The 12,388-nt window shown below is 45.2% G+C and overlaps 1 protein-coding gene across 3 annotated transcripts in view; it reads right to left on the reverse strand.

The window, feature by feature from the left end:
* Positions 1–5,951: 5,951 nt before the first annotated feature.
* Positions 5,952–12,388, reverse strand: part of SPAG9 (sperm associated antigen 9) — a 65,310-nt gene continuing 58,873 nt past the window's right edge. For all 3 annotated transcript variants that reach the window (XM_082492231.1, XM_082492230.1, XM_082492232.1), the window contains 2 exons: positions 11,584–11,721; positions 5,952–9,640 (listed from right to left, as the gene is read on the reverse strand). In XM_082492231.1, coding sequence (XP_082348357.1) covers positions 9,525–9,640; positions 11,584–11,721 — 254 coding nt within the window. In that variant the 3' untranslated portion in view covers positions 5,952–9,524. The remainder of the gene's footprint in view (positions 9,641–11,583; positions 11,722–12,388) is intronic.

The following is a 12,388-nucleotide window of genomic DNA, read 5'->3' on the forward strand; positions in this document are numbered from 1 at the left end:
AGAAAGCACAGTGCTGTCAGGCAAATAAAAACTCTAAATAACTCCAAGCCATTAAAAGCCAATAGGTTCCTCCACCCTCCACAGCCATAAACCTGCAGAAATAAAGATGCCAAATACTGACGCTATTTAAAGGGAGGGCACAACAAAGTGTCGCCGTATGGTGATGTGGCGCTGGTCGAGTCCCTCAATTACACCATGTCCATGGCAGTGGCTCATTTTTTGCTGGTGTCCAGCTTTCCTCTGGGAGCATCCCCGGGCTTCCCGCAGAGCGCCCCTGCCTGCTCGTGGGATGAGCAGCTTTTCCCAGCACAGTATCGGTGTTAAGAGACGACCAACTGTAGACCAATCATGTAGTATTTATTTTATATTTTTAATCAGAAGCAATAAAATCCAGGAAACGTGGATTTATGGCCTATAAATGGTTTAGTAGAGCTATGACCTACCAGCTTATGCAAACTTATTTACTGCCGGCCCCGGATGGGGCTCCTATTACAGCGACCCACTGAGCTCATTGAGTAGCATTTCTTTATTTGGGCTCTGTTAAGGACCACAAAGACCACCAGCACTGAAAGACCCCTGAAGCGCACCCGTCTGAGCTGCAGTTCGTGTGAACCGTGACCATTCCACCAGCTCTTCAGCTCCCATTTTCTCTTTTGGGGTTCAGCCTGAGAGTAGACCTGTATTCGATGGTGCGTAGATGCCAGCCTAAAGCACCGCTGAGCAAGCGGTCAGAAGGGTGGCCCAGTTTGGGATCCGGCCCAGCTTGGGATCCAGCCCAGCGGCTCGAGGCGCGGGGAGCCCGGCACAGTCTGCTTTAACCATAAGAGGAATATGGAAACCAATTGTCACTCCATCAGCAGGGTGAGCCCGGCCAGTGCTGCCGGCCTTCCTCCTTCACAGCCTGAAAACGCTCCGTAGGACCTGCTCTGAGCTACTTCTCCTTCCTTTGTCTCGTTTAAGATCACGCCTTGCAGTGCTCCTGAATCCCAGCTCACAGAACGGGAACGCTTTCGACACCCAAGTGCTGCTGGCAGCCCGAAGCAGCGCCACCAGCTCCAGCAGAGCTCTGTTAAAGTCTCTTCATTCCTCCAGAAAGTTTCCTCCGTGCTCCCTTTTGCAGCGTTTCTGACCCGTTTGTGTGATTCCCGGGCTGGGGGAGCAGTGAGGGCACGTCCAGGGCAAGGCTGGCTGCCCCGATCTCCTCTGGGGACCCGGTACGGTGATGAACCGCCTCTCCCGCCCTCTCCGCTGCCACCGCACGGGGGGCTCGGGTGCCTCCGGCCGCTCCGAGAAGTCCCACAGCAGTTACAGCTGTTCCTTTTCCTCAGACCAGGCCAGTTGCAGGCGTTTTGCCTTCCCGATGCCAAATAGCTTTTTGACTATCAGAGCCCTGAGCTTCTCGCAGACCAGGACCAGAGCAGAAGGGTCTGAAGAGCCATTGCTTCTCCTCAGAGGACCAACCCCGCAGGGCCCGTGGTACGCGTCCGCCTCACCTTGCTCCCGAGCACAGCCGCCCGCCGCCTCTGCGGGCACAGCTCACTGCAGCAGCTCAGCCGTGCCTTTGGCCCAAAGTTGACATTTTGGGCTTTATTGCAGACGTGGGTCGCTATGGTGAAACGACCTTCGGAGCACCCTGAAAAGTTCGGAGACGTGGCCGAGAAACAACTTTTTAAAACGCTTGCAAAAGTCGGTCGTCTGACTCGCTGTGCCGGGCTGACGGCAGGTCACTGACAGCACATCATCGCCCGAAAGGCAGCGAAACTGTTCCCTTACCCCCGTTGCGTGAAGGCTGTACTCTGCCCTGGTGCTGTTCTGCAATGGTACTGCCAGCCGGACGTCGCCGGGGATGTTTCTGGTGCCACCGCTCCCCTCCTTGAGATGCCCTTTCTGATTTTCTCTTCCCACAGAGGGAACGCCGCAGCCCCCTGCGGAAGGCGAGGGTGGGCGCCTCGTGTCTGGTGCTCGGAGTTGGCGACGCGGCTGCCGGGGCTGATCCTGCTCTCCCCGCACCTCCCAGGTCCGGCTGGGCACGGGGAGCCGGCTGCAGCATCCTTCCTTCCCCGGAGAAACGAGACACAGGCTCATCTGCAAAGGGCAGAGGAGCTTTTTTTGCCAGCGAGCACCCACGCAGTGTTTATTTGCAAGTGAGTCAACCGGACTCTAATGGTTTTGTGGATGCCGCACAACTCACCTCTCTCTTATCTCGGGGATTTTCATTACCTTTTGGGCAATTTTGACAGGAATACATTTTTCCCTGCCCACGCACACACTCTGCTGTTCTCTCATTGAACACATCAATTAGCGGCCAAAAGAGTCCTCAGCATCTTTTCTCTCTTGGATTCAGCCTCCCCCATCAGCCTTTAACACCATTTCCCAGTGCAATTACCCACCCCAAACCGCTGCCAGGTCTGCCCTGAAAGACTGAAACACTTCCTACCGGCTCCACGTGCTTCTCACGCCCACAGACGTCTCTCTGCTGTCCCGGGAGCAGAAACCAAACGCCCCAAGTGAGCAGGGACAGAGCCCTGCGTGGCACCCGCACCCCTGCGACAGCATCTGTCAGGAGTGCCCATGCAGTGGCAGAAGAAACGTGAAGCTTTATCTCATCCTCAGTATTTACCACATCCAGAGGAGTATCCAGAAGTATTCCAGCTGCCTTCACAAACCAACAAGCTCTCCGATTTCCTGCTGGGGATCCATCAATCCAGTTGTTTCCAGGAGGTGGAAGCCGAATCCTCCAGCCTAAAGGCACAGCAGGCTGTGGGGTGACCTATGGGTCTGCCCCATTCTTGCTCTCTCCTCCCGGCATTTGCTTTCAGCCACCCTCAGACAGGACAGGACAGGACAGGACACCAGGACGTGTGGTCTGAACCAGTGCAGCACCTATCAGGTTTTTGTGTTGCCTTTTTTTTTTTTTCCCTTAAACTCAAAGCATCATCCTAATTTTGTTTTAAAGGGAGACCCCGAGAACTGCGTCAGCAAACCAGGCCATGAGAGAGCATAACGATGACACCATAATGAAGTGCTGCCACCGCCACCATGCTGGTCCAGCCGTGGAACCCGGCTGGTGGCAGCTCCATCCTCCCGGCCGGTGCAGAGCCGGGGCAGGACCCGGGGCCATAGGGATGCAGCACTCCCCATCGTGGCCCCACACGCTGAAAGGTGGAAGTGAAAAGCAGATGTGCAGCCTGGGAAGATTTCCAACATGTTTTGGGGTGGTTTCTTTTGTGTTTTTTTTTGTTTTGTTTTGTTTGTTTTGTTTTGTTTTTTTTCCCCTCATTTAAGCTCCAGACCCGAGACAGCCTATGAAGCAGGAGCCCCTGGGCACAGTGACGGTTAGTGCAGTGGTGGCGGCTGCAGCAGGTGATGGCAGGAACCCTCCCTTTCACCGCTGAACCCATCTGCATCTCCCAAAGCCCGTGGCCTCTGGGGTGGGAGAGGGAAGGGTAAGGTCAAGGTCCATAAGGTCTGTGGCCCCCCCCACCACTGCAGCCAGAGCTTCTGCTCATAGGCAGCTCTACGGCTGTTTCTCCAGGAGGGTATGAGTTAAGGGGGTCGTTAATGTCCCACCTGCAAACTGGATCAGGACTTTCCTGAAGCTGGAGAAGTGGCAGGCAGGGGGTGGATGCAGCTCGGCACGCCGGCTGGGGCTGTTTTGGAGAAGGGAACCCTCACCCTTGCCTCTTCCTGTTACATGCAAATGGCTGAAGAGGTGCCAACTGCAGAGCGGCCGCCTCCAGCCCAACCTCTTGGCTGGGGCCATACTGGAGGCAGACAAATCTCCACGACGGCAGAGAGGTGAAGGCGAGGGAGAGCCATCTTCTGAACCCTTCAATGATGAAACGCGTGTATTCTCCTTTCCTTTCTTCGACCGCTGACACAACAGCTTCACCTTGAAGAGCTGTTAGAGGAAACCTGAAACACGGATGTTGAGAGAAAGGCAGGAAGAAGAGGATACTCCAGGAAAATGAGTTCTCCCTCCAGGTCTCCATGTTGCCTTTGAATTGTAAGAGCACCATCTTGTGTTTAAACACGCCACGGACTGCGCCCAGCCCCGGGCTTCCATCCTCTCTAGAAGCACAAGCAAAGAATGACAAGCCACAGTCCACATCGCTTCTCATCAGCTCCCTTCTCACCATCACTTTAAAGAATGTTTTGAAAAGCAGGAAAACAACGCTCATATTTGGGTTTGTCAACTCAAAATAGCTTTTTAAGAATTTAACTATTACTGTGCAAAACTGCAGCAAGTCCTGACCACCACACCATGAACGGGAGTGCCGTCCGAGGCCAAGAGAGCTGCTCAAAGCTGCTTGCTTCTTCAGGAGACTGAAGGGGCGTCTGTGCAGAGATCATCACGGTGTTAAACAGCACTTACAGACTGTATCGCTCAAACAGCTTTCAAACAGATTACAGGATGCTGAAAAAGGGGGGTGATGGCTAAAAGAATCCTGCATTTTGGTTTGCTGTTCTGTTGTAAAAAAAGGGAAATTTTCTCAATCTCTATCAATGAGTTTGAGGTTTAGTTTCCAGCAAAGAAGTATTTTCCAATAAAAAAGCATTCACATTGAAACAGTTTCACTTCCAGTACGATTAACAGCATTTTATGCATTCTGATTTAAATACCTCTTTTTATAGGAGACCGAGAACCGTTTTCGTATCTGCTACAGAAACGGTGAGCGCTTTCCCCGTGATGCCCACGTTCGCCGCAGAAGGGCCTGGCTATTTTCCAGTGGCTCCAAACTTCAGTCTCCAAGTGCCATTTGTAACACCTTAACCTAGTTCACAACTCTATTAGCACTTCTCTCTCTCAGTACAGCATCTGAAAAATTAACTTACTCACCACAGACCCGGGGTGCTGTCAGGGCTGCCAGAAGAGCTCGGACATTTCCGGAATAAAGATTTATGATGCTTCTTCCTATGTAATAGGTACACGCACTGTCCTGGCACAGTGCAGTGATGTGACACACACGTGAACGGACACATCCCGAGAATAAACACTGAAGAGATGGAAATTTGTCAGTACATGTGTTCTGGAGACACAAATCTTGCAAGAAAACTCCAGTAAATGAGAAAAAAAGATATTCTTAAGCACTAAGATGATATAATCTCAAGTTGGTACAACGTTGGTTGCAGGACACTGTTTTCTGAACCACGGATGGCTTCATATGTTTGCATGTGTCAGTATTTGTGTCCTAAACATACCAAAAATCAACACCCTTCTGTGGGTCCTTCAGCACTGCTGGAGAGAAGCGGGCACCGAGCGCTCGCACCCGTGCCCAGGGAGGGGAGCAGAGGGCACCGTGTTCTCATTGCACGAGGAGGGGACCACCCCGACCCCTTATAACGAAGGTTAACCAAATATTTTCAGTGGCATGGCCCCTCGTTACATACTAATCAAGATAAATTGTTGGGACAAACGTGGTTAGAAAGTGGCAGTTGCGCCAGGAAAAAATTAAGACCTGGCTCTAGCTGAGAAACGACTCTCTTGTCACCGAGTTCTCATTCTTCTGCCTTAAAAATACAGGACTTCCTTCGCTGTGTGGTACGTAACCAACACGTGTTTGAGCTTAGATGAATCTCCGGTAAAGGGTTAAGAAAACTTTAAAAAAAATCGCAGTGCCGGCACCTATTTCACCCAAGCCGCAGCCAAAGTGGATCTCCTCTCTTTTCCTCCCCTGGGACCCAGTGGGGTGGCCGCGCGCGAGGCGAGGGCAGCACGGCAGCGCCTGGGAGCCCGGCAGGGACCAAAGCTTTTCCTCAGAGTTTCTGCCCAGGCCCCGTGCGAGACAGCACGACTCCGCGAGCCGGGCACCGACGCTAACGTACCACTACCTGTGCTCGTGATGGCAATGCTTGGCCGCTCGTGTAAAATCCCCAATTATTACACCTTCCGGTAGCATCAAAAGCCTTTGAACTCAACGTGAGACTCCAAAGAACACACCAACCCGATGCATGTTTCATATACATATTTATATATATTTCATGTACAAAGTTACATTCTGAACCCCATGGATTCAATAATAGAAATAAATACTGAAATAACTACACTGCTATATGAGCTTTTCTGCTCACAGAAAAGAAGCCTCAAGTTTTAACAGACAGCAAGTTTAACGCTGTAGTATCCATCTCGGATTACAGAGGCAAGTAAAATTCAGCGTAAAGTGTCCAACAGACAAAACTTTCAAAAATTACAGACCATAAAATGTTTAAAATATATGTTTAAAAGATTGAGAAATGTGCATCAACAAAATTAATAAAGGAAACTTAATCTTGTTAGAGGGCGGGAGAGACATTTAGTGTATAGAAAAATGCTTTGAGGTGCAACATAGGTTGTTACAATATGGCATAACCCTGTTAGAAAAAACATTTAATTTCCCTAAAGAACTGTAGTTGAGTTTCCCGTGTCTGGTTTTTACAGAGCAGGGCCTTCACAAGACCCCGTCTCAACAGGGTCACTTACGAGAGTGCTAAGTCAGGTTTAATCCTTTGGTAACTTTTATAATACTCACATGGAAATAAATATTCAGTTACACAGCATTTTAAAAGACACACGTTCTTTAGAACAGTTAGTATAATAAAACAGATTTAACATTTGTTTGTTGCTAAGGCAGCCTATGATAAAGTGTCTACGCTCTGCCAGCTCTATCTGATCCAACGCAGGAAGACCTTTACAAGAAATGGACAACGCAGCAGCTTATACAACGCGGTTCACCTTCACCATGCAAACACCCTTACCCAGGCAAGTAATGGGCTGCATATTTTGTGCTCGAAATGTTTCCAAACGATTAACAAGCTGTAGCTATCGAGCGATCAGCTCCTATTTCTATGATGCTTTAATCACATGAGTGTATGCATAAACACATTCTTGAGGCGGATTTGCAGGAGTGTATTGTCATCTCAACGCCTGGCGGTTTACGCGCTTTGCTCACCGTTCAAAGCGACCGTAAGTAGAGTTTATAAATCCCAGAGCACAGCGATGACAACAGGGACCCATCTGATCTACTGTACCTTAGGACAGGGGATAAAGTTTTTAAATGAGAAATACAGAGAAGTGCACATGCCTTTTATCTACACCCACAGTGGTACACAGTTCCCCTATCGTTTTCTTTACACCCCTTCCACTTTTGGACAGAAACAATCTTTCTCTGAAAAATTTGCAAGAGTTGGCCCACTGAGGTGACTAAAATGGCACGGTGGACCAGATACATTTGGCAAAAGACCAGGTACACACTCGCCAGATTGAACTGCTCTATTTGACAGCAGTAAAGCTGTTCCGAGAAAACAGCTCAGCACTAATTACAAATAAAATGCTATACAAGGACGAAGGAACAGAATTGTGCGCTTTTTTTCTGAGAACATGAGAATGTGACAATCAACCAGTGAGTAAAAGCTTTGGAGACTGTGTTTTCCAAAGAGAAAAAAAAAATAAGTTAAGGAAATGGCAGGAGAAGCAATGAAACTGCACCGCTCACAGTGAAGATTCTGCACAACAGTAAAAGTTTAGACAGCATTTTTCTTAGACATCCAATTTCATAAGTTAATTCAGATGTGCTTCAGGTTCAGCATATGTGTCTACGTAAGTTCCAAGTAGGTCCTTCTAAGAGTGTTTATAATTTTTAAAAAGCTCCTAGACTTTATATTTAAGCCAAAGTACTTTAAGAGTGACGTTAAAGATGAATTTGGAAAGCAAATTATGAACAACATGCTCTCATCACTTTTGGCATTCTGAAGAGAAAAATACTACCAAGATATTAGACATCTTTAATAAGGATTTTTACTACATAGTTCATGTCCTAAATACATATTTACGAGAGGAACAGCTGTGTACAAAATATGTTGCTTAAAAAGTATTTATACATATAAATCTAACCAATAGACCTGAATGGAGTTTTTCTGGTTTATCAGCTATGATATGCATTTGAAAAAGCTGCCTAAATATATATTTACACAATAGACATCAGCTAAATGTGTTCATTTAAAAAATTAAGAAAATATATAAACACATGTTTGCCTGATAGACCAGAACTGCTCCTATTGCATAAAAATGTTTAGGCAGTTTTAAAAAAGTGTTTCTATATTTACTCCTCTGAAACTGTTCAGTTCTCTCACATAATCCAGTTACTAAATTTCTCTGCTAACCCAAACAGAACAGTCCCAGCCTTTTGGGGGCAAATGCTGGATGTTTATTAAAACCCCGCAAAACTTTTACTTTCCAGAGACTAAATGAAAGAGCAAATCTGGCGTTAAAAATATTCTGAAGTACAGAAATCATGAAGTGTTTAACTCAGGTTTGATACTAATGTAGGAAATTCAATGTAAAAGGAAGACAGTCTTCAACTCACGCTTATGGTTAAAAAAATAGATGGTGAGTAGACAGAATGTCAGCCTAATATTAGAGTCTCCTGACTTTCATCAATTTACTCAATCTTGGTGTTACCTGCTAACATTGTTGCTAAGCTTTTTTTTTTTTTTTTTTAACTAAATTGGGTATGCAATTACAAAAAAAAAGACAACAAAAAACATTTTGTACCTAATTATCTGGCACTAAAGTTCCTTTACAATCTCACTTGGGCAGAATGCATTTTTCCTGTACACTCTCAGTCTTTTCTCATGCTCTAATTGAGGTCTCTAACCTTCACACACGTAGTGCCTCATGAGTTTGACCAGCTAGGCAGAGAAGATCATTCTAGTGCTTAGGACATAAGGAGTTAAGACAAGAAACTAACAAAACTTATCCCCCCATTCAAGAATTTTACCGTTATCTTCAAATTTAAATCATCCTAAGAATAACCTTTGGAAATAGAGTTGTTCCATGTCTGGGAAGTGGGAAAACACTATGCTCAAAATTACTCGTTATTGAGGGCAGCAGTTCTCAAACTTTAAGGTTCAATAGTGAAAACATGTAATTTTATTTAAATATTGTCATCTTAATTTCTATACAATCCCCTCTTCCCCCCATAAATTCTAATGAATGTAACAAATTAAACCATATACACTATGTAAGCAAGATTTTCCAGGTTTGAAAACAAAAGCTGAAATTTACAGTTTGCTTTAGCCCTCACTGAATATTTAGATGAGTCTGAATGATCCATCTTACAATTTGTCAATTTTTTAATACGCTGGGAATAACTTTGCTGTTTTACTCAATGCATTATACAGTGAAATTAAGCTCAGTTGTAATAAAGCTGAACTCAAGTGAGACTACCAAAGTGAACTACATTAGATTGCTGTGGTATAGTAAAACTAACGTCTCAGTTGCTTCATATGGTGTTCACACCAGTTTTGAGAAAGGTCTGATTTCATTATACTGTTCCATGTAACACGGGTGCAGTAAAACAGCACAAGCTAATTCCTGTATAGTTAAAGGTATGACAGATTTGCAATATAAAGTTAAACAGCAAAGAAATGCTTCAACATCATGTAGTGAAACAGGTTTCACAAAATAAAAAACATGCAGAAGCTTTTTTTTTTTCCTTTTTTTTTTTCTTTTTCTTTTTTAAGGTCTCCAGCTGCATCCTACAGGCTCACTCACTGCCACACATTACTTGCCACACTATCAAGTGACTCCTCTCAGCTTTGGCTACAGAAGGTTCAAGTTGTAGAGCTTCTCCAAGGAGTTCAGATTCCCCACCTTCATCACCTGAAAAAAAAAAACAGCAGCTTTGATTCAGGCAGACAATAAAAACCCGTATTAACACCAAATGCAGCAAGACAAGCGACATCTAGGTTTACAAGAACAGCACCGTAAAAGACAGTAGTTGCCATGTGCTCCTATAAAAGCATATTCAAGTATGAATACATACATTACAAACTGAAAGACTGTTGCATAGTTATCTCAGAGCTCAGTACTCTGATGGTCATATTCATCAGTTCTAGCCCCCCAAATTAACTGTAGTTTAAGTATCCATATTCTACACATTTCATTACTTACAGCTCTTTGAAGCAGAGAAGCAAAAAACTAGTCTGCAGACTCGCAGTCCCTCCCAGGCAGAAATGGGGATGGTTATGCTACAAGAAAGCGTGCTAGCATAAACCCAGAAACCATAGAAAGTGCTCTGGAAATAAGAGCAGTAATTGAGCACAAGTAAGACAATGCAACACTCATGTATAAGATGAACCTTTCCCCATCTTTCCTCTTGTTCTAGTTATCCTGGCTTGTCACGGCTGGCAGACGCTGGCACAAGAGAGCCTTAAGCCTATTCTCCATTATTGCTCTTCAAAAGAAAAGAGCAGTTTTATAACTGCGTCTAAAGTCTTGCTGACACGAGCTGACTCGGATCAAAGGTGACAGGCTAACCACTACACAAAACTGCACGTAGACAGCAATAAACATCCATACAGAGGCAGTCTCGTGGTACAGAAGAACCTCAGTTTAATCAGATGAAATGGGAACTGACCTACAACTTTGGGAAGGTTTCAAGTCCCAGTTTGGCTGGTTTTCTGGTTAGGCTACTTTGGAGGTCTGAGGAATCTAAACACAGAATAGCCTGAACTTGCTCCTGAGCCAGCTTGCTGCATTTACGTGGCAACGGCTGAGCTAATGCAGCTCTAGTACTGAGGCTGACGTTCACGGCTTTGCATCACGCTACAAGGACAGCAAAAGGCGCATTTGGTATGTGGCTACACCAGCTTGCTTGGGACAAGCGCAGAGTTTTTAATACCTCACTACAGTGCAGCCTCAAGTCCTGTCTCCCATGTAACTTCGCTGGGGTTACCAGCAGGAACTTGTTTCTCATTGACTAGTGGCATGATGGAATTTGGGCTGGCCTTCCTGGGTTTTGCTTTGTAATGGTGTTTTGGGATTATTTTTTTGTGTGTGTGTGTGTTTGTTTCAGGGTTTCTGTTTGTTTGTTTTAGGTTTTCTGTTTGTTTGTTTGTTTTAAACCACTACAGACAGATTAAGGCAAAAGGTCAAACCCAGATCTAGGAGTTGTGACGCACTTTTTGTCAAGGTCTCCAGCTGCAGATTCTAAGCATATAACAAAGCGAGAGTGGTTATGGTTTTATTTCCCCAAAAGCTTCAATTAAAAAAAAAAAAAAAATCTACACAAGAAATCTTTCACGGGCTACACCATGCAGAAGTGCTTTCCAAAAAAAGCAATGATCAAAATAAGAGGGGCATGCAAAAACACCACTGAACTGCATTTTCCCCTTTTCTCTCAAAAATGAGTAAATTTTAGTGTGAGTGTTCTTGTAATACCTGATGACTTATAGTCTGTCTGCATATTTAAGTAACTACGGACACATTTTCCAGCAGTTTGAGACAGAAGACTAACCTTTCAAAGTAAGACTGAAAGCATAAATGGTAAGGTGGTACATGACTCCAAAGCAGAATTTCAAATAAACCTTTTTTCAGAGCCATCTCGGAGGTCATGGTTTGTCATGAGGAGAAGAGGAAACTGAAGGTGTGTGCATGCATGGGGGGAGAACAAAGATAATTCGATCCTGGCACTTGCTTAGTAAAGACTACAATACTGACTGACCACACAAATGCACTCTGCAATCACAGTGGAAGTTATTACATGGTTAACGACCTTTCAGTATGAAGAGGTTACAATGAATTTTAAGCTCAGTATTTCTTACCCATTCTGAAGTCAATATATCCTTCTCCACCGCTTATCACCAACATTGATTTTAAGGGACTCTGGTTGAAGGACTCCTGGGCCGGTTTATCAGCTGTTAGCTCTGTTCCACCACTACTCTGTGGGCAAACAACCTGACCTGGATTAAAAACAGAATACAGTTTTACACCCCATCTCACAGAATACCACCACCTGTATTTGGTCGTTGGATGACATACTTAATGCCTAACGATACGCTTAACTTTGGATTCTAGTATCTCTTCATCGAGGAACAGAAAGCTAGCCTTGCTCCAATTTCATCTCTCTAAAGATATGAAGAATCTGTTCAGGTCAGTTCAACAGAAAGAAAATTATATGCTTCTTGATGGATATCGCAGCACAGGCATGTAGATCCAGAGAATGACATTGAAACAGACTTCAACACTTTCTACGCACAACTGAAGTGATTCAGCGCATGTCAGCCCATTAAGCAAACGTCTGTCATTTACTTCCAGCACACGAGGTACGTACAAGCACTGAGAGGGTATTCAACCAGCATTGCAGCTTCTAGGAAGCTCTTAGCTTTTCAACTGAGATTCTTTCCTTTGGGGGCTTCTCCCTCAGTAGGTCATCCTTCCTGCACGATGTCAGACTCTTAAGTTGGACCTTATATCAATTAGCAGTTGACTGCCTTCGTAATAGGCACGTACTCACTTACCACAGTATCTTTTTCCCAGATGGAAGCAAAGCACTTCTTTCTTTGTGACCAAACCCTTTTCCTCCCATTAAACAATACTGCATTTAGGAATCAGACAAGTCTTGTAAAT

Source organism: Vanellus vanellus (genome assembly GCF_965231255.1).
Source record: "Vanellus vanellus genome assembly, chromosome: 17".
In the NCBI taxonomy this organism is placed as follows: domain Eukaryota; kingdom Metazoa; phylum Chordata; class Aves; order Charadriiformes; family Charadriidae; genus Vanellus; species Vanellus vanellus.